The sequence below is a fragment of the Lynx canadensis genome, chromosome B2, assembly GCF_007474595.2.
Source record: "Lynx canadensis isolate LIC74 chromosome B2, mLynCan4.pri.v2, whole genome shotgun sequence".
In the NCBI taxonomy this organism is placed as follows: Eukaryota; Metazoa; Chordata; class Mammalia; order Carnivora; family Felidae; genus Lynx; species Lynx canadensis.
In genome coordinates, this window is record NC_044307.1 from 116,250,794 (window position 1) to 116,274,457 (window position 23,664).

Consider the following 23,664-nt stretch of genomic DNA (forward strand, 5'->3'; position numbering starts at 1 on the left):
AAAACTTCCTCCATAGCATACATTAAGTTTTCTAGGGGCACCTGGGTGGCTCAGTCAGTTGTGCGTCTGACTCTTGATTTCAGCTGTGGTCATGATCTCCCGGTCATAGGATTGAGCCCTAAATCAAGTTCCTATGCTGAGCATGGAGCCTGCTTGGGTCTCTCTCTCTCTCTCTCTCTCTCTCTCTCTCTCTCTCTCTCTCTCTCTCTCTCTCTCTCTCCCCCACTCCCCACCTCCATCTGCCCTCTCCCCTGCTCACACACCACATACTCTCTAAAATTAAAAAAAAAAAAAGGGAAAAAAGACTTTTCTAATCTTATTACAACAAAGCTGAAAATAATAAGATAATGGAGGTAATCTGTAAAGAAAGAGAAAAAAATAAAAATAAGCTAGGGAGTCTGAGATTTTCATTTCCATGGCTGGACCACAGAAAAGCCCAGCTTGGCAAGCATGGTCCAGGAGATGGTCTGAAGTTGCTAACATTCATGTGAAATTAACAATAAGTGCTGATGGACCTTTTTTGATTACCAAACACTGTGACACCAGAGAGAGGGTAGGCTATTGAATTCTGATTGGTATTTTTCTTCTACAGAGATGCTTTGAAATCAAAACAACCATATGATATTATTAAAGGCACGTAACATATTCCCAAAGCTTTTGTAGAGCTACAGAAGCAGTTCATAATTCTTGGTATAAAATCTAAAAATGCTCAGGAAAGAGGAGAAGAAAAATGTGGGAGGAATATCACAATAGTTTCTTTACTTTTCAAAACCACACATGTACTGGCTTCTGCCTAGATTCTAACTAAACCTCACCAGGCTTGCTGGAATCTAGGTTGAGAGAGCACATAGGTTTGCTTGCATGTGCATGTTGCTGTTAGTACATCAGAATCTGGGAAAGGAATGTGAGGGAATCACAGATTTGTAAAGACCCTGCATTTGATTTAAAGAGGGTTATATGCGTCTTCTGCTCCTCTATTGAAAACCATTGCTATAAAATGGTAGGTTAAATAAATAAATAAATAAAAATAAAATGGTAGGTTGTAGCTATAACATTACTTTTGTCAGGACAAGATGGAGTTAAAAACAGCAGCCAAAGCAAGTAAATGCATTGTTTCTAAAATGACAATTGAATGATCACAGTTACAAAGTAGTTGGAATGACTGAAACATTGTGAAACCTCACAAATCTGTTTCTTATTGATGTTTATCTAAATCTTGCTTCAAGTAGTATTTTTCTAAATACCACTATGTAGATGCAGTTACTTTATGTACTGCATAGTGTTACTTTGGTGTGGTGAAAGAAAAGAGTTGTGAGCTCTAGAGTCAGGCTTGGGTTAAGATGTGAGGCCAGCCCCTTAGAGTCACATGGTCTGAGCAACTCTACTGCCCAGCCTCAGGCTTCCTGGGGGTAAAATGGGGATATTAAGAGTTGCCATGAAACTAGAGAAATAATGTATGTAAACCTTCTATAATAGCACCTAGCATGCTGCAAATGTATTATAATGGGTGCTTTTTTACTACAACTTATACTGAACATTTATATTGTTTTATTTAATTTATATTTACTAGAAAGAATTGTCTTAATCGTGTTCATTATGCCATGGTACATCAGTCAGTTACCAAAATTAGCTTATGAGTTGGTGCTCAGCTACCTTCATCACTAATGTACATGGAAAGTGCAAAAATTTTAAGCATAAAATTTGAGTGGAAAACCAGGTCTCTAGGGACATGACTTGCTTATTGACATATTTCATTTAAAAGAAAAGCCGTATTTCCAGATATCTTAGTGTGGAGTGTAATGTGGGGCTAGAACTCAACAATGCTGAGATGGAGATCTGAGCTGAGATCAAGAGTCAGCCACTTTACCAACTGAACCACCCCACCCCCACCCCTTCACATAACTTTTCAGTTTCCATCTTGCTATTAACTAATGTGGAAGAGTTCCTTTTTAGTTGGAAATTGAAGGAAGAAGTTTTTCTTCTAAGAAAACAGAAGTTTTCTGAGCTCTCTCATGGAAAGAAAGTGGAGGAGAGGAAGGAATTAGCATCACGTACGAAGAAGACATTATAGAATGCTATAACCTCAAGACTAGATATTCCCATAGCTATATATGAAAATTATAAGATCCCAATGATTATGTGTCTTACTCATTGTTATTAGCAACAAATATAAGGATTAACCTATCATAACTGCAGAAAAATGTTAATCAAATCAATGAATAAATTAAGAGTACTCTTATGTTTATAATAAAATAATTTTTGTTATTCAAAGTGAATTGAAGAGAAGCAAGAGGGAAAGAGTAAAACTGATGATATTTACAACAAACTATTTTATTTTGGTATTTCAGATACATTCCCTTATAAGAATCAAAGAAAACATACACATTCAGCAATAGGATACACTTCCATAACCCAGCAGGAAGACATGTGCTGCTAATAATAAAAGATATTCATAAAAACAACTTCCATTATATTCAATAAAGGCATGGGTAGCAACGAAATGTTATGTTTTCGGTATCAAAAGAAGATTATCAGTATCAATTGCCTAAACCCATTGTAGATAAACAAGATACTTTAAAAACTTAAGCAAGTAAAGAGAAAATTTACAGTGTTGGATATTTTTTTTAAAAAAAAAATTGTTATAAACATTTTACAATCATCTTAAGAGTAATTTCATTTAACACCTTAGGCTCAGGATGGTGAAAGGTCACTAAAATATTACCAGACACATTTTTATGAGATAAATTCAATTATAATTGTTGTGACTATTCCAGCCACAATTTAGACATTGAATCCAATTACCCATTTCATTTTCATTTATACCTCATGGGCTGGATCATTTATCATGTTTCATGATCATGATCAGAAGACACATGGAAAGTGATTTCTGGAGGTAACAAATTACCTACCATATTAGCATAGCTTACAAGATCCCGCCAACAACTACTATGCATAAATATGAGGTAATTAAATTTACAATGTGCAGGAGTGTTTGATACGCCACTTGCTTCCTTCGCAGCTGCCAAAAATCTCGGTTGCTAAATGTGGCAAACCCGTTTGGTTGCAAATCAGGAATCATTATGCCCCAGAACTCCAACAGGTAGCCAGTATGCAGTACCTCAAGACGCTAGGTGCACATCTTTCATCATCTGGTGTTATTACTCGCCACCAAACCATCCATCATTACTGCAGAGACAGCAGGAAACGATAGTCCTGGACCTTCACATTACTGCTCCTTGAACTCTGTCTCATCCATCTTTTGTATCATTCCTGATTCACAACTAAGTACCCTCTGCCGCCTGCAAAACCAAGTGTGAACTTGTAACACCTTTAACCTACCGTGCTTCTCTAATAGTAATTGATTTCTCTTCATTACGGAGCCACTGTTCAGAAAACACTACTCATGCTTGCTGATGCGGAAAGACCATTTTTAAAAGACCCGAGTTACAGAATTCTAGTAGCTGGAGGGAAATGTTTTGTTTTGTAAGTTAGGCTTCAGCCTTGCATTACAATTTTAGTTTGATTAATATTTGTTAATATTTATCCATAAAACTCAGAAATACAAACTCAGATAGTAACAGACATAGATGCCTCTGCATACAAAGGGTATACCCACTGAAAAGAAAAGGTAGTTACAACATGTATACCAAGGCAATATTTCAGCCTAAAATTTATTAATCAGTTTCAAGTATGTCTGAAGTAAAAACAAGAACTTTAAGGTACTTAGTATGTCAAAACTGCAAAACGTGTTTATCCTAAACACAATACAAACAAAAGAGAAGGATTCAAAGTTAGATACAATAATACTTGCGAAAACTGCCTTTTAAAATAAATCTCTCACTTACACCCTTTTCCCCCCTTCTTCACCAACTGCTAAGAGAACATTCAAAAATGATACCCGTTACATAGTGGTTGGCATACAATAAACTATCCCAAACTAAAGGGTTTTAATTCCGCTCCATCTGAATGCTGTTATAAATGTTTAATAAATCAAAATGATCAAAATGTTCCCAGTGGCAGATTGGGATTCGGTTTCCAATTCAAATTCTCTTTAATATATGGCTTCTCTGACATCTTGCATTTCTGCCATCTACGTTGAATCTCAAACACCCTGCTTTTCATCATTACCATGCATCCACCAGTCTGGTCATGGTAACTACTTTCAAACAATCCTGCACAATACAGAGAAATGTCAAACCTGGTGGGGGTTTTAAGATAGGAAAATTACCGCAGATGAGAACTCTTATCTACCCTTAAGTAAATATTTTTAAGCCACCTGCTGCAGTGAATGGCATTCTTTCAGGAATGCTGCTGGACAAAAGTCTTAGAAAATCCCCCTCCTTCCAACGTTGTAAAAAACTGATGTAAGAAAAAGGTGTGTCTAGGAGCATTACAATCAGGGGCAATCAAATACTGAAGAGCAGAGAAAGTGAAGTCTTTAGAGAGCTTGCCTTATTTCTATGAAGTATAGTTTTTACATGCAACAGGAAAAAAGCATTTCACTTAGCCTCAAATCCAATCAGAAACCCACACTAAACTAGCAGGGAAAAGAATATTCACACATGATATGTTTTCCATGTGTTTTTATATGTGGATAATGTCAGGAAGAAAGAAAAAAAAAGACATCTTTAAACAGGGTTCTCTTTCTAAATTTTCCATTTAATTGAATACATCTGCTTTTATCCTAAGTTTAACAACATGAAAAATTACAATAATATTGGCTAAAGTCTATGAAATGGGAGGTTACGAAATACAAAAGTGTTTCTATGCACTGAGTACTTATTGTTTAATTCGTCTTGTGATGAATCCTTATTCAACATCCTATAATTAGTCAAAACTTTTCCCTGCATGCCTATAGATTTTAAAACTGTCTCTCTTAGTAACACAAGCAAAAGCCTACAACTGAAATTATGATCCATGCTATTCAATAAGTTTTTCTACAAGTCTTCTGATTTCTGTATATAGTACCATATACCTCACCTCGTATGCCGAGCTCACTGCTCCTTCCCCTGTCATCATCCCTCAGCCTTGACTTGTTCTTTCCAACAAATACTCCCTTGAGGACACCTCACCATCTCAAGCTTTTATGAATGTTAGAGCTCCCCTAAACTAACTCCATGCAAAGTCACCATTCTCCAAATCATCCCCCATCCTGGTTTTCTGAGACAATTATGAACATGTGTAACCTACTTCAAAACTCCCCAAAGTCGCCAAATCAAATCAGATTACAAAATGTATTTCTATTTCTTAGTCTGGATTCAAATTCCTCCACAATTAGGGCTCAAAGTGCACTTTTGGTTCATCTTAGACTTTTCCCCTGGAAAACACTATGCCATAGTCAATATTTAATACTGTTCACAAGAGCATGTATTTCCCCACACCTTCTGCTTGAGATTCCTTTTCCTTACCTTCAGCTATCAAGAGCCTGCCCTCCGTCAGTGGTATGATGAAACTTCATCTCCCCAATACATTCCCTGCCCACCAGTGGCAGTAATGAGGCTGTCCTCCTCTGCTCTACAGATTAAATCCATGTCTTTCATAAGGCGTTCCACAACCCGCGTTCTTTGTGTTTCTTCGGCAACAATTATTTGATTATATCTGCTGGGTATTGGCCAAGGTGCTGTCTATAGAGACACAGTAATGAATGAGCAAAGAGGATAGTCCTTGACTTTGTCAGTCTAGTGATGGAGGCAGATGTTAGGAACACATTTATATTTTGAAGACTCATAAAGAAATGCTACAGGCAGAAAAACCTGAGGCCCTAAGGTGGAAGACAGCATGCTGTATTAAAGCAAATGAAACCAAGCCAATGTTGGTGAGCAAGGAGAGTCTCATGAAGGACTGAAGAGGGCAGAACCAAGTGAAGGTGGGCTTGGACACTATGATGAGATGCAATAATATATGTGAAAACTGCCCTTTAAAATAAATCTGTCACACCCATTTTTTCCTTCTTCATGAACAAAAACCCATCAGAACCTGGGGAGCACAGTCTGACTGACTTTGTGTATTCTAAGCAGTCTGACTGCCATGGGAATACTGACTTGGAAGAGGCAGGTGCTGATGTGGGGAGAGCACTGAGGAGGCCTTTTATGAAAGCAGGTGACTCAGTGGAAGTGATGGCAGTGAAGGTAAACAAAGTACTGAGCACCCAGAGGATATGTAATAAAATTCAGACAAATAAAGGAAATAGCCAATTAATATACACATTTCTGTTTACCGTATCTCAACGCCGCAAACCTATTTGAGGCTATTGTCTTGTGCAAATATTTGTTCTGCACATGCTAATAAAAGACCTTTTGAAACTGTACAGTTAAATAATTTTGGAGAAGAAATTAATCATTCTCTTGTTCTAGAAAATAACTATCATTTGGCCTTCAGGTATTCCAAAAAGAAACTGAAAAGAAATCAGAATGAATATGAAATGAGGATATGAAATAATATAAAATAAGAATATGAAAGCATGCATGTATTTGAGAAAAGAAGTGCAGGTGGAGGGAACAACAAAACAAAGGCCCTGAGGTAGGAGTAAGTTTGGAGGAGTCAATATGTCTGTGGTGGATTGAGGAAGGAGGTGAGTGATAGGAAATGAATTTTGATTGATGCCCAGGGGTTATTTCATTTAAGGCCTTTTGTCCCAGGAAAGAGCTGTGATTTCTTCCCCCCTCCTTAATGTGAAGGGAAGCTGTTGGAGGGGTAACAGGTAACATGAGAGTAGCAATGGTTTCCTCCATACAGGTAACATGAGAGTAGCAATGGTTTCCTCCATATGTATTTGAAGATGAAAGAAAATGCCAATGGAAATTAGGAAGATGTAAATAACCATGTGGGTAAAGTTTCTTCCTAACAAGGGAACAGGTAACTATTCAGTTGTTGTTTGTTTGTTTTAACACAATGACAGATTCTGTGCCATAACCACTAAATCTGATTGCAAATTGTGCAGTACTACAGAAAGACAACAAAATATTTTCTTAGTTTAAGGCTCAGAAAGCAGAAAATGAGAGCAAAACAAAGTTAACTTCCAAAGTATATCCTAAATTTAGAAGTAGACTTGTCCTTTACCCGGTAAGATGAGAACACATCTGTAAGCCACGATTTTTCCAAAAACAAACATCGGAGCTAAGACAAAGCTGTATAAAGAGAAGCTGTTGTGGATTTACAAGTCAAGAAAAGCTGCCTGCATTTTGCCACAATTATTTAGTCTCTGTTCAATTCTCATTCCCAAACCCTCACTTGTAACACCTAAATGGTACAACTTTTTCTATTTTATAAAAACTGATAACTGAAGTAAACACAATCCATGCCGAGGGCTAACAAAATATAAATGTTTACCTGTTCTTATTTGTGTTGGCTTGATGATTGTTTTTAATTCTTTCTAGACTAAATGTTCCTTAGAAAAGGAAATAACATGATTTATATTCACCCAGATGAAAGAAAAGTGCTTTCTTCAGTAATATGATAAACTTTGTTAAACAAGTTGGTTTTGACCGATTTACTAAATATTTGACTACTACCTAACATTTTGTGAATGTTTTCTGTTTTCTGTGTATTTCTTAGTTTGTATTATTAGTAAGTCAGTCCCTGATGACATTTTATTCATAAGCAGAATGTGTTTTTGCTAGCTTTTAAAAGGATGCGAACATCTCAGCGGTAAACAGTTTATGTTAACTGTAAAAGCCAACCACCAAAACTCACATGTCAGTTGTACGCTGGCAATGGAAGCCAACTACTATGGACTTTCTAGAAGATGAAGTGGTTGGAGAGGAGAAAGGACTCGAGAATTATAACTCCTGAAGTAATGTCCCACATACCTCCACAACCCTTACATTGCCATCTTTACTCATTGTACTGCTAAAAATACTATGAATTAGCTCTCTGCCTCATTAATTGATTTCAATCTCTCACCTATAGAACTTCTGTTTAATTAACATTCTATAAGACTCTCACAGTACAACATTATTTACCAAAATAGTGCTTAACAGAGGGTTTGAACGGAATAGCTCCTTAGATATGGTATTTTCTTTTTGTTCGAGGATCTTACTTTTTCCTATAGAATTAGAGATGTGACCAAAATCAAAGTCAAAAATCTGTGCCAACATATTCAATACTTCTACGTTTTCCTATAAAATTAATTAAATTATAAATTGCTTTTAGAGAGCTGGACCATGTCTGCTGTTTCTTCCCAATTTCCTGGTGCTTATTACTTAACCATTTTAAATGCTCAATAAAGGCTGCTAGCTGATTTTCCAATGAAGTTGCAAACTGACTTCATTGCTTCCTTTTTAGTTTGGGGTAAGGGAAAGAAAAATAGTCAGCAGGGAGGGGAATATAAATTACAAAGACACTGTTAGTTCCTAAAGTTAATAGAAGTCCTCTGGAAGAAATGGACCCAAATTACATTTATCACAAATTCTCAAGGAAAGTACAGGCCTAGGAACAGTGCTCTGAAATCAAATTCCCTAGAGTTCACAGAGAGAATTATTCAGCATGCAAATTACTCTGCTTCCTCTTTGATCCTTCTCAAATTCTTAAGAAGTGGCTCCAACAAAAGCAAACTCCCCAGAGATTCACTAGAAAAGTCAGTGACCAGCACCTCAACTGCTAAACATTATGTAGAGCTCTGTACATGAATCACCTATGAAAATACACTCAAAAATCCTCTGGGAAAGAACTCTGATTGCATTTTTATTTTTAAAACAAACAAAACAAATAACATGAAAATAACCGCATGGGGAAAATCAGTGCTGCACTCTGCCATTTTCATGAAGTAGCCTAAGAAAACCCGGGGGAGGAGGAAATTAACAGGAAAAGGTATTTGAAATAATGGTGTACAAAAATGGATGGAACAGAGTTTCTGTACTAACATACTGTCTAAAATGAGGACATCTAGTATCCTTTTGCTCATTTAGAATTTAAAAATGTACCAGACGTCTTGTATATTGAATCACCTGAATTACAAGTAGTTACAATGAATGAGAGGAGACTCCAAATGTTTCTTTTATCATACTCAAGGGTAGCAAAGTGACATTTTAAAGCACGCAACATTTGGAGCCTACTCCGAATTTGAGACATTTTGGTACCCCCTGACTGACTGTATGTGCTTTCCTAACTGTATAGGGGCCGTATGTTGTTAATTCATGTGCTCTTAGACTTTCATTATAGTTCAGATTTCATAAAATATAGATGTTTAAACTGAATTCTCCAGGATAACTCCAAATTTCCTGTCAAGGTGACTAGTTTTCACAACAGAAGCAAAGAAAAGAGATCTTCAAGTCACCAAAAAGAAAAAGGATCTTTTTATGAATGCATTAAAGTCTGACAGTTGTGCTATGAAAACTAGTTAAAAATCAATAGTGTGGGGTATTAAGCAGCATGCTGAAGGACTCAAGCCAGAAATTCCTTTAACTACCAACGAACAAAAGTATGAGTATGTCGTGTTTTCCACTTCCCAAATGTCCTTGCTTCAAATATTAAAATGAAATATTCAGACCTGATTTTTAATATTCTATACAAAAAAGACTAGAATACAACATATTGGTCAAGTGAAACTTAGGTTTAAGTGAAAGAAATTCATGCTAAACTTAAAGTCATCCTTACTAGTTCATAGAAGAAGAGAGACAGATTTAGACACTACAAGACACCAGGTGCTATCATCCTTTGGCGGATACCAGAGATCTCCACACCGAGTGTAGGGGAGGCGGCACATGTCTCCTCATCCATCCCCTTTGTCTTCTAGTTTAGGGTCAGTCCCACCCCTGTGACTTGGACTAAATAATTGTGTTTATTACTTGTTAGAGAAGTATCGATCATCTTCACAAAAACAGTGTGGTAGATGCTGTAGCAAACAAAGATAAACTAGATGGGCTCTGATAGACCAAAAACTACAAATGATTTCAGTAAGAACAGAACTTGAAAGTCCAAATGGAAGGGCACCTGGGTGGCTCAGTCAGTAGAGCATTGTACTTCGGATCAGGTCACGATCTCGCGGTTCCCGGATTCCAGCCCCCATGTCCAGCTCTGAGCTGCCAGCTCAAAGCCTGGAGCCTGCTTCGCATTCTGTGTCCCCCCTCTCTCTGCCCCTCCATTGCTTGTACGCGCATGTGCACACACTCTCTCTCTCAAAAATAAACATTTTAAAAAATACTTAAAAAAATAAACTTAGTAAAGAAAAGAGAAAAAGGAAAGTCCAAATGGACATGCAATTAGATTGGACCTCTTTCCTTCTTCACCTGTGTGATGAGTAACTGGCACCGAGCAAGTGATTCCATTAACAGCTTGGCATTCACCAAATAAGCTATGATCCCACTCCATACTTGTCCCACACATTATGAGAACAGCTTTCTTCCACATGACAAAATTCCAAACTGTATGTCCTTGAAAATTAAGTTGCACATCCTTTGTGCATATTTCCTCAGTTCCTATCTTACCTGCATAGACTTAATAACTCTCTCTGAATAACACTGCTTGTACTCTGGAAGCCCGTGTACAAATATTCTCTACTGGACATTCCAGTTTTCTCTCCACACGCAACCATACAACTTTGGACACTTATGGGAGGTAGTAACCTCTCTATCCCCAAGTGGATGAGATCAAAGAAGTGTGCAGCTGTACTGGTATCCTGCGGCCCTGAGGAGAGACCCTAGTTTAGGATAGAACACAAAATTATGGATTGCAGAGGGAAGGACTGGAAAGAACTTTGATCTTTCATGACTAAATGAATCAATCCTGAAAACTACATCCATACCCTCCAGGTACAAAAGTCAGTAAATATCCTTATTTTTAAGCTAGCTTGTATTGTCTTACAGAGGGAAGTATCAACAACAATCCAGATCCCTATCATTTTAACCACCAAAATCTGTTTGACAGGTCCACCTCACTGAGTAAGACTGGGTTCCGACACATACCCTACTTACGCTACAGCTAGAGGTCACCAGTATTCAGTAGGAATAGATAAAATTATTAAGTGAAGTAAGTCCAGAGCATTTTGATGATGGCTGATAGTTGGCACTAAACTTTAAAACTCAAACCAACAACAGAGACAAACAAAAACCTTGTATTTTTCACATTAAATAACTTAAAAGGTAATGAGTTTCACAGATAAAAACACAAGAAAAGGGTAACAAATAGGAATAGAAATCGAGCATCAGTTGTAGCAGACAGAGAATTTTACAGAAGTTTCTTGTGGGTCAGTTGCTTAGAAATGTAAATGGACCCTTGATTCAGAGAGGTGGGGAAGAAAGAAGATGGTAAATGAGGTAAAGGATGAAAATCTGTAACATAACTTAGGCTACAAAGTCAGTGTTTTTAGTTTGAAGCTTGTAAACACGATTTCAACCTGTAGTTCACATTTTTACACTTCAATTTTGTAGAAACATTGAGCAAAAACATCTGCTCTTTATCTCATTTCTGTAAAAACTTTTTGTCAATAAAGACTGGCTTCCACAAGCTAAAGACATTATTATCATTACTCAAAATGATCTGGAAGCAATGCTAAAGTCATGACAAAGTAAATTCTGCTCCAGCATACTTTTTTTCTTTACTTTTCTTTTCTTTCTTCTTCTGGCTGTGGGAAAACAGAGATCAATACTCTTCAACGCCAGAATTTTGCAGTGAAATTTTCATTTGTACCTAGCAAAAGAGCCTTAAGCATGCCCTGTCACTTTCAGTTTAGGAGAAAATGCACTAATAAACTCTTACCCTTGGGTCATCTTTGACAACAGGCAATACTATGCCAGGTCTTATTAAAGACGATTCATATCACTGCCCCCAAAATTTCCTTTAAAATTACCATCTTTTGTATTGAAGTAACAGGATGTCAGTTTTAAAACTGCCATTGAGAGACAGGACCTGTCACCATAGTTAATTCTCAGCACTGTTTTAACACCAGGACAGCTGACCCCAAAGGGTGGGTGGTTTGGTTAACAATATTTATTCGGTGGTTATCCGCACAAACAAGAAAACTTATTGCTATACATTAGTTTTCAAATAAAACAGCAAGCAAAGTATCACTTGTAAGTATTAGATACGTGACAACTGAAAATATGTTGAAAAGAAAATAAAACTGCTAAAACTATCAAAATGTTTCTAAAATGTTGGCAGACTCTGGATAGCAAAATTCAAAGTATTTTAATCCAACAGGTCCCATGTAAAGTCTAAAACAAAATTATAGATTAAATGGCAGAACTTTCTTTAAAAAAGAAAAAAAAAAAACAGCCAAAGTTTTCTATGAAGTCCAAGGATCCTCCTTTTATGAATCATATCGAAATACTTATTCCACAAGTAACGGTCCTAGGACAGCCATAATACATTTGTCGCCAGGTAAAGAAAACACAGCTTTGATAAAATGATAAAATCTACTCTTTGATTCAGATAAACAAGAGAGATCCAGTAATACCAAAACAAATCTCTTCTAAAATACACAGACATAAAACAGCTATATGAAAAAAAGGAAATATAGCTCCAAAAGGGAGCACCTGGATAAAAGCTTCAACTCTGCCTTCTATAAACTGTTGCATACACCATAAGACCACTTCTTCACAAAATGATATATGCTTATATAAAAATACACACAACACCACACATACACAAATAACTTGAAGGTATTCAGAAGGACACTAACTGCACTATTAAAAGCCACCAGCTCCTTCAGTGGCTGTATCCAATGCACACAGGCTACCATGCAGACACAGTGAGCATGACTCCAGGGCACGCCCACCTTCCTGTAGCCATAGCATGCTAACCACTCTGGAGGCTACCCTAGGACACCTTCAGGCTTGCCAGTGTAGGCTCAGGTGACAAAGCTGTTGCAACAGGCTCAACAGAGAGGAGCACACAAGCATCTACGAGCATAAAAACTGTCCGCCTGAACACTGCCTAAGCACTGAACACTGAAACATTATCGTATTTCCTTATTATTCAGTTAGCTGGGGCTGTGACTTCATGAACTGAAGCACAGCCTATCAGCTGACTCTGGAGACACGAGAGAAGTTTTATTTAAAATAAGTCGTATCGAATCTACAAAGGTAAACTTTTTTAATGAGCTGTAAGATGTCTCAAGACAAAAGCATTATGAAGGGCTAGTAACACTGTAAGATAAAGCTGTAGCGGAAAAGAATGAGCCCAGCATCAGGAGTCAAGAAATGCAGGGTTAAATTTTGGTTTAGCCAATTATTAGATTTTTGTGGCTCTGGGCAGTTATCAAATAGTCTGAGTTTCAATTTTCTTCTCTCTAAAGTATTAAAGGTTAAAGTATTAAAATCAAGTAAATCTTGAAATAAAGTAGGTAAAGACATTCGATGTCAAGGATTGAACATAGATTAACTTGAATATGGATATATCTCATGTTCTGCTTCCAGCCTCTGGGCCTTGACATGTGCCTTGTTCTCTGCCTGGCACTTCTGTTGGCACTGCTTTCTCTTGTCCCTGCCCCCACGTCCACATCCCTCACCTGGACAACTTTTCTCAACCTTTGGATCCCATCAAAGAAGACTCGCTCACAAAGACCTTGCTTGATGCCTTGGACAAATCTCAGTCAAGGTTAGACTTTCTTGTTAGGATCTCCTAAACTTCTTAAGGAGACTTAGGTGGTTTATAACTATGTACATTTGTGTCATTATTGACTGATGCTGGAGTCTATTCAACAGAGCTGCATTTCATCAACATTTTCACATAGGAAAATAGATTACCCATTTTTAAGGGTTCAGCTCAACTGCCATCTATTAAAGAGGTCTTCCAGATCACCCTCGCTAAAATATTCATCTCCATCATTTTGAGTGTTTGTTTTTCTTCATAACACATACCATAACTTGATACTATATCTCTAGTATTTTCCTGTAGAGTATATCTAACATACCTCAGTGTTGAACTCCACAGGGTCAGGGACTTTGTATTTTATTTACAATTTTATCTGCACAACCTAGAACAATGTATGGAATATATCAGGGACCCAATAAATTTTGAACGAATTTAATACACATTTTGCACTTGTATCGTTTCTCCAGTATTCACCACAGGTACGTACTGACACGTCATATTCCTTACAATTCCTCTAGTAACTTTAGTATTCAAGGATATTAAGGAGGACCTCTTAGGAAGTCTAACTTCCTAAGATGCTCTAGGGGAGCAGAATTGGTGAACACCTACCACTGGGTTTTGATACTGTTAAAATTTACAGGTCCACATGGAGATAGGAACTCAACCTTGACCTCATGGCCACAATGCTCTGTGGAAGAGCAAAAGTAGTATCTGTGCAACTATTTTAAGCAGAGAAAGCAAGTCTAAAATTAAAATGCAAACTAGATGGTGACAATATGGAATAAAGTGTTTTATATGGCTAGCCCTATGAGAGCTTTTAAAAACAGATCCCTTTCTACAGAAAACACTGCTTAAAACTGTGTGCAACAAATATACAACAGTCTTATTTTCCCTTAAGACATTAGCAGAATTTTTATATGTTATAACTTTTTGGTGACTTGAGACAAGGAGCACCAGGTTTAAAAATCAATCAAAATACCTACAAGGTGCCTTTGTTCTAACAAAGACAAGCTGTTTCATGAAATAAAAGCAACTTTACCTCTTACGATAAGTTGAGCAAAATTGGACACACCGGAGCCTCGTTCTGACTGAGTTACACAGCGATACAAATCCTGGTCAGTTTTGGTCACTTCCTGCAATCTAAAGGAAGCAGCAAATCTTCTGTGATTGATGTTCTTGGTCTGGGCCACTGGTATATCTTCTCCGTTTCGTCTCTGCAAGCAGAAACCAAGCTTTAAAAACAGTTTCTTAACATTTCCATAAATCTAAAACATCTTAGCAACCAGTATATGTGATAAGTTATTCTTGTTCCTAAATTAGGAGGAAAAGGTCTATGTAGCCCCAACAAATTTTTACCATTGTAATCCAATCCAAAACAAAACAAAAACAAACATGGAAATAAATATTGGCATCCTTTAAGAGTATAGCACTGACATTATAGATTACAACTCTTTTCCATAAAATTGTTATTAGCTCAGAGTGTATGAATGAACAGAACAGTTAATAGCCCCACGGCATATAATTCACTGCTCTCCTTTTCTGGAGGAGCTCAATGGGAGCTTCTTTTAGTCCTTACACTCCATTGCATGTGCTATAATAGGTTTGTCTCCATGAGAAAATCAAGACCACGACCAATGCATCTTAGTATGCTAAAAGTGTAGCGTATAATCGACCACAGAATGACAATAAAATACTGAAGAATAATTTAGAGTCAAACCAAAATCTGTACTCTTTGCAAACTTTATCTCTTTGGCATTAATGGCAGCCCATTTATACCGTTTAAGAGAAGTAATCAAAAGAACCTAAATGCTAATAGCATATCTGTCAACTTTCAAAATGAAATACTGAAAAGCATATTTACGATATCAGGGTGTCTCACACAAGACCAGTAAGTGTAAACTATAAAGGAAATGGTTGAAAAATTCAGCTATAATAAAATTTATAACTTCTATATGTTGAAAGACATCATAAATAAAGTGGGGGAAAAAAGCATGCCACAAACTGTGATAAGATATTTGTCGTGGAAATAATCCATCAAAAGATAAATAGCCAGGTTATGTAAAGATCTTCAACAATTCAATAAGAAAAAAGACAAACAACCCCATCAAGACATGGACAGGCTATAAAAAGAGAAAATGTATATGTCTAATAACCATGAAAAGAGATCCTCAACCCAAATTTTAAAATATCTATATGTCAAAGATAACACAAAGGACAGAGAAAAGCCGTAACTACGAGAAAGGGTCATGATCCTTAACTTCATGTGTTGTTGGTCAAATGCTAAGTATCCCTGGTATCCTTTCATACTAATAAAACATCATTTCGTACTACTAGATACGGGAAAGAAAGCCCTTACAATTACTAGTGGAAATGTAAATGCTACAGTCATTTTATAGGATAATATGTTACTATCCAGTAAATTTGAGGATGTATATACCTTGGCACCCAGCAATTCCCCATCTGCATTTCTACATCTGAATCTTTTTGCATATGATAAGAATGTTGAACTCAGAATTGTTTCAATATGGGAATACTTCAACATGGGAAGTATTCAATAAAATCCAATATACAATCCAGTATATCCAATAAAATACAATATACAAGTTTAACTCTGCAAACTCAGACCAGCAGTATCCTGGTAAAATGCTGAATAGCTAGTTCTTAACCAAAAATATAAAGTGTTGATTTGTATTGTGTCTCAATTTCTGTAAACATTCCCACTATAGTCACTTTCAAATTACCAATATAATGTCACTTGGCTCCTAAAATTACTGAAAAATTAGCGATTGGCAATCACAACCAGCTCCCTGATTCCTCTGATTCAAGGTACGTGTATACATGTTTAAATCTCAAAAAAAAATCCTTAACAAAAATTAATTATATGAAATGAAAATGCAAAATGTCAATTTCTTTTAAATTCAGTGGTGGATACATTAGTGGCCATCTTACTGTTTTCTGTAATTTTTATAATTAAAATACTTTGTATTTTTTTAAAGGAGTAAATAGTAAAGGGATCATTATAATACTTCAGTATTTTTTTTTTTTTTTTTTTTTTTTTTTTTTTTGGTGAGAGAGAGAGAGAGACCCACCTACTCCATGATTTTTGCACCAAGATCTCTGACCATCCCCCTGGATAATAAGGAAGAGAAAATGCAGCTTATATTCAGAAGCCCTAAGATATAAATCCGTAAAATCAAGTCTAAATTCTCTTTCCCTACAAACCATGTAAAAAAATATCCATTACATATGCAAATCTCAGGCTGCCTTTTTCAACTATCACATCACTTGATATGATCTTTCCAACTGGAAGATGCTTAACACTCATTCTACCAGCATACACTCTCAGTCTTCTTCCTCTAACTTACCCTCCAGTACTGCCCTCAACCTTCCACCACCTTCTTCTCTGCCATTTATACTTCTCAGTTCTTGTGCAAGGCCAGCCAATTCCTGTGGCCACTCTGCCCTCTGAATTATCTTGTGCGGGCACACACACACCCATGTCTTTTAATGTCATGGCTTTCAAAAGCCCATCTTCTCTTGTGAAGATGTTCTAAGTCCATGTAATGTTTCCCTCTCAATAGTCATTATTTCATCTTTCCATCTTAATTGTCATTCATCTCAGGAAACCACCTTCCTCCAAACTTTTCTTAAAGGGGGGGCTTTACTCTCCTTCAGGGAAGGCCATCATTATCCAGTTCCTCCCTTACAGACCACTCCTCCATGATTCCACTCACCAACCTCTCAACTTCTGGCATTCCCAGCATGCCCACGTATCATTCCCATCATAGTTACCTACCAGGCAAAATTGTCCTCTCAACCATAGTCCTGTGAACATTGTCAGCGATCCCCAAACTCACCTGGGTCTCAGTGATGCCCGACAGCCGCTTTTACTACCTGAAAACATTCCTGTGCTGTAACAGTTTCCTCTACAAGCACAACTGACCATGTGTTCTCCCATTCCTTAAATTGTCTGCATTTTCAATGTGACCTCATTTGACCCTTTACAACCAGTCATCAAAGCCTCAAATTGAATCTCTTCTAACATATGCCCCCCCTCTCTATATATACCCTTTTACTTCTTTGTATACTGAAATCATGTTAAAGGTAGGGCTTTAACTCTTACTATGTATATATTTTTTCTTCTATGCCATCATATATATTATCTTATTTAATAGGTGATTGAGTTCTTGGTTAAAATGAATTAAATTTACTGATATTTTTAAAGACAAAAATCATGTAAGCCCTCCTGAGGCTTTTATATATTATCATAACCAAAATATACTAAACATTGACTTAAAGTAATGATAAAGGGAAGTTACATAAATACAAAACCTCAAGGATATCTAGAGATCAGTTATGCCAAACTATTTCTGAACAATACCTCAACTTACATGGGGCACCTGGGTGGCTCAGTCAGTTAAGCATCTGACTCCGGCTCAGGTCATGATCTCACAGTTCATGGGTTCGAGCCCTGCATCAGGCTCTGTGCTGACAGCTCAGAGCCTGGAGTCTGCTCTGGATTCTGTGTCTCCCTCTCTCTCTGCCCCTCCCCCACTCACACTCTATCTCTGTCAAAAATAAATATTAAAAAAAAACAAAAACCCTCAACTTAGAGATGTTGATGGCCCTGCTTTAGGAGATCCAAGAGTACACAAAGCTTATTACATTATGTTTCTATTTGTGTTTATTAATATACTAAACTAACTACAAAATATATATGCTTATAAAGGATACATATTATTTTTATAATTAATGACTACAGTAGACATACATGCTATTTACCCTTAAAATAACTATAACTATTCATTATACCATTATACTATCATAATATTCAGGCTTGTCTTCAATAATCATTTAATAAATGCCTCCATGTACCTGATGCTATGTATGTTATTGCCTTGGTTCTGTCATTGCTATCTCAAAACCACCTACGTGATGGTTATTTCCATTTAAAGATCATAAAATCAGGATTCAGAAAGATTAGAAATGTGATACGTAGCCTGTTAGTAGCAGGCTTAAAACTCAAAACCAGGTTTGATGACACAGAATCCAGAAGTATTTCATCTAAACTAAACCAAAGCTGCTTTTTCTTTTTTCATTTACATTATAGGTCCAGTCGAATGAATTGATTATTTGTTGTAAAGCCTTGATCAATGCACTGTACCATGAGAAATATAACCTACTATACTAGACATTGCGTTATTTACTCAGCTTCCAGTAATGCGTTACAGTTAAAAGTGGCAATTGATGACATGTACATTTCAGAAGTCAAAAGTAACGATAACTTTTCTCTTAAAGTCCAGAATAATAGGTCTTTGCCCAAGTACAAGCTATCAATTTAGCAGGGTGGGCAGCACTATGAAGGAAGAAATAAGAAGTAATGTTAAATCTCTTTCTTATGCGGCAGTGTTTGCACATAGTTTTCTGCTTTTATATTCTTCAGTTCCAGATTCTTTATCCTGCTTTGAGTTTTTTTATATAATTTTGCCATTGCAAATATCCCCAACTCTACTGAGAAATGAACCACAAAATTATATGATCCAAGAATTATAAGTTAGCACTTTGCCTTTTTCTCTCCCCCACTCCCCTTGTCCTTGTCATGCCTTATTCGCAGTGTCTCCAGTACAGGTTGCTGAGACTTGTCACTTACCAAATAACCTTAGGCATTACAGTCCCTGAGTACCATTACTCCTCTATTTAACTAAGTAAGCTTCATCATGCAGGCCGCATGCAGTGTTTGACAAATTCAGTTCCTGGCATGAAGTAGTATAGTGATAATATTGGTTAATTCTCAACATCTATAATAGCCAGGTTACTTTTTAATGTTTATCTATTTATTTTGAGAAAGGGGGTGGGAGAGGGAGAGAGAGAGAGAGAGGGGAGAGAAAATCCCAAACAGGCTCCACACTGTCAGTGCAGACCCTGACACGGGGCTCAATCTCACAAACTTTGAGATCATGACCTAAGTGGAAGTTAAGTGTCGGCTGCTTAACCAACTGAGCCTTACCATCACCCCCTATAACAGCCAGTTATTAATCAAATTTCTTGCTATTCAAAATGTGATCTATAGACTAGTAGCATCAGAATCACCTGTCAAATTGTTACAAGTGTGAAGTCTAAAGATAACTCTAGACCTACTGAATCAAAATCTGCATTTTCATAAGATCTCTGGGTTATGCATCAAGATACTACAGCTTAAGACACACTGGTAGAAAACAATCATGGGCGCCCTATTCCTATTAATAGGGAAAGGTCTAAAAATGGCTGTGTACTCATACTGGCCAATGAGATATGCCAGAAACAGGCCAAGTCACTTCCAGGAAGGTTCTCATACTTCTAGAGAAGACACAGCGGGTCCTCTTTTCTTATTCTCCATGTTATGCTTAAAACTAGAAGAGTGGACTTGCCCATGTGAGAGAACCCAACGTGAGGGTTAAAGCTGACACATGGAGGATGGCACATCAAGGAGAAAGAAAGAATCAAGTTCTTGATCAAGTTCCTGAAATGGAAAGAACAACTCCTAGAGCCCCCTTCTTTCTGGACTTCCTGTTAAGAGACATAATGCACTTGGTTTCATATTACTTTCAGCTTGAACTGCTAAAAGTTAGTACGGTACAGTTAAAATATGATAAAGTTTGTCTCAGCTTTTCTTTTCAAGGCTTGAGGAATAAAATTAACCCAACTTAATTTTAAATTAAATAATGTGTCTCTTAAACGACTTACAGGGATTATTTCATTCTATTGATTAGAAGAAAATATGAGACTACATTTATGGTTTCACTTATTTTTCACTGCCTTTCTTGGGCACATGATCATATATATATGCCCTCCATCTTCTAGAAGTGGAGAAACTATGAAGAGACTATTTCCCTACATTTGGTATTGAGGTTCCTGTTGAATACATTAAGTAGACTGCATATGATTTGTCAGTACATGCCTTTTGTCCAAAACTAATCCCAAAGTAAATCTGCACAATGTAATTAAGTAAGGTTAAAGTGAATCATACAACAATCCAGCCAAATTAATTCCAAGGAACTGAGGGTTCCTCACCAGACTTGTTTACCATATGAATGTTTTTTCTCTCTCATAAGCCATGATTATTATTATTATTATTATTATTATTGAACAATTTAACCAAGAATTTTAGAAACACAAAAAAATTTTTATGACAAAATTAAGGGTTTAAAAGTCTAGATGTTTCTAAAATTAAATCATGTTATTGTCTTGAGAAAAGCACTGCCTTATATCCACTAGAAATTATTATAGTTTCAATAGCTTAAGCATTTAATAAGAACATAGTGTTCTTCTAAGAAAATTACACTAAAATGACAATACTAAGTTTAGCAAAGTATTTATTATTTGGCAATGAAAGGGCTGAACAAGGTGAATGACACTGGACACAGAAAAAAAGAGAGAGGAAGCAAATATAATTCTGATAAAATGCAGGGTAAAATGTGCTGGGGGTAACACATCATTAGCCAAGAATCAATCATTAGCCAAGTTTAATAAAATGTAAATTCAGTTATTAAACAAGAAAATGGAAATTTTAACCTACAAAGCATAGGTATTTTTGCAGCAATGAGAGAAGGTGACCAGTATGAGGAACCACAAGAAGGGAGAATCAGTAAGTGGACTGAACCATGCCTGGTGGAGGATGACACTCAGGTTCTAAATCACCATTTATTAGCTCCACAATTTCTCATTATTTCTCACATCTCTACCTTTTTAACTAAAAATGGGGGTATCTATTTATACCTGCTATTCAACACAGATGTCGAGAATATTAATGAAATAATTGTGCAAAAGTTCTAACTGCAAATCCTGACAACAGCAATATTATGAACATAATAATCAAAACAATACCTAAGCGAGTAACACATTTAGTAACTGTGATGGTCTTTCGATATGTCAGCTTGTCTAGGCTACAGTCCCCAGTTATTCAGTCAAACACTAACTGAGGTGTCCCTGTGAAGGTATTTTGTAGATGGAATTGAAGTCTATAAACAATAGACATTGAGTAAGGGAGATTTATCCAAATAATCTGGGTGATTATTAAATTAAATTAGTTGAAATGTTTTAAAAGCAGAGCTGAGATTTCCCTGAAGTAGAAGAAATTCCACCTGTAAATACCAACGTCAGTTTGCGCCTGTAGCACAGTCCAGCCTGCCCTTCCCAAGGGTTTGACCTGCAGACTTCTGACTTGCCTAGCCAGCCCCACAGTCACACAAACCAATTCCTTGCAATAAGTCTTTTTCGAATTTTTTTGTGTGTGTATACACATATATGTGTCTTTTCATGCTTGGACGCTGACTGATACAGATGATTTGTTACCAGAAATGCTGCTGGAGGAACAGATTTTTAAGGACGAGTTTTCTGATCTGGCTTGGTTCTGGTTTTCTAGAATTGCTTTCCTAAATCTGGTTAGGAATCTACTGCCAAAGATTAGTTGGCCATACGTTTCTGGGTCCATTTCTGGGCTCACTATTCTGTTCCATTGATCTGAATGTCTGCTTTTTTTGTCTGTACCATACTGTCTTGATGATTACAGCTTTGTAATACATCTTGAAGTTCACGATCATGATGCCTTCAGCTTTGGTTTTCTTTTTCAGGATTGCTTTGGCTATTTAGGGTCTCTTCTTGGTTCCATACAAATTTTAGGATTGTTTATTCTAGTTCTGTGAAGAATGCTGGTATCATTTTGATAGGGATTGCATTGAATATGTAGATTGCTTTGGGTAGTATTGACACTTTGTTAAATGTTTATTTCTGAGAGACAGACAGAGACAGAGAGACAGACAGAGACAGAGTGCAAGCAGGGGAGGAACAGAGACAGAGGGAGACATAGAATCTGAAGCAGGTTCCAGGCTCTGAGCTGTCAGCATGGAGCCTGATGCAGGGCTTAAACTTACAAACTGTGAGATCATGACCTGAGCTGAAGTTGGATGCTTAACTGACTGAGCCACCCAGGTGTCCCCAGGGAGTACTGACATTTTGACAATATTTGTTCTTCCTATCCAGGAACATGGGCTGTTTTTCCTTTTTGTGTGCATATGTGTGTCTTCTTCACTTTCTTTCATAAGCTTTCTATAGTTTTCAGTGTATAGATTTTTCACCACTTTGGTTAGATTTATTCTTCGGTATTTTATGATTTTTGGTGCAATTGTAAATGGGATCAATTCCTTGATTTCTCTTTCTGTTGTTTCATTATTGGTGTATAGGAATGCAACTGATTTCTGTACATTTATTTTATATCCTGCAACTTTGCTGAATTCATGGATCAGTTCCAGCAGGTGTTTGGTGGAATCTTTTGGGCTCTAGATAAAGAGAATGTGTGTGTGCGCGCGCACGCGTGCGCGCACACACACACACACACACACACACACTAAAGTATTACTCGGCAATCAAGAAGAATGAAATCTTGCCATTTATAACCACATGGATGGAACTAGAGGGTATTATGCTGGGTGAAATTAGCTAGTCAGAGAAAGACAAGTATCACATGACTTCACTCATATGAGGAATTTAAGACACAAAACAGATAAACAGAAGGGAAGGGAAGCAAAAATAATATAAAAACAAGAAAGGGGACAAAACATAAGAGACTCTTAAATACAGAGAACAAACTGAAGGTTGCTGGAGGGGTTGTGGGTGGGGGGATGGGCTAAATGGATAAGGGGGATTAGGGAAGACACTTGTTGGGATGAGCACTCGGTGTTATGCCTAGGGGATGAATCACTGGAATCTACTCCTGTAATCATTATAGCACCATATGCTAACTAACTTGGATGTAAATTAAAAATAAATAAATAACATTAAAAAAAAAAAGAAAGAAAATAACTCTACTGCCAGTAGTAAGGAAGTCACTGTTAGTCCATGGCATGATGTAGTAAAGAGATGTAAAATATTACCATTAGATATTCCTAATCAAATACCTAATTCCTAATCAAATAGAAGGTAAAGTTCTGGATGACCATGTATTTGTGACCTTAGAACATTTTAGACAAACTACTAAATATAAATAATGGGATTGGCTGGTTGCTTCAAATTGCACTGGACAGAACGCAGAATATAAAGCATGCAAGTTTATAGTTATAAAATTATCCCAATCACAGGAAGAGGGAAGTGGAATAAAGC

The 23,664-nt window shown here is 36.8% G+C and overlaps 1 protein-coding gene across 7 annotated transcripts in view; it reads right to left on the reverse strand.

The window, feature by feature from the left end:
• PTPRK (protein tyrosine phosphatase receptor type K) overlaps window positions 1-23,664 on the reverse strand; it is a 568,568-nt gene that overhangs the window by 249,923 nt on the left and 294,981 nt on the right. For all 7 annotated transcript variants that reach the window (XM_030316304.2, XM_030316309.2, XM_030316303.2 and 4 more), the window contains exon 6: window positions 14,570-14,744. In XM_030316304.2, the coding sequence (XP_030172164.1) occupies window positions 14,570-14,744 (175 nt within the window). The remainder of the gene's footprint in view (window positions 1-14,569; window positions 14,745-23,664) is intronic.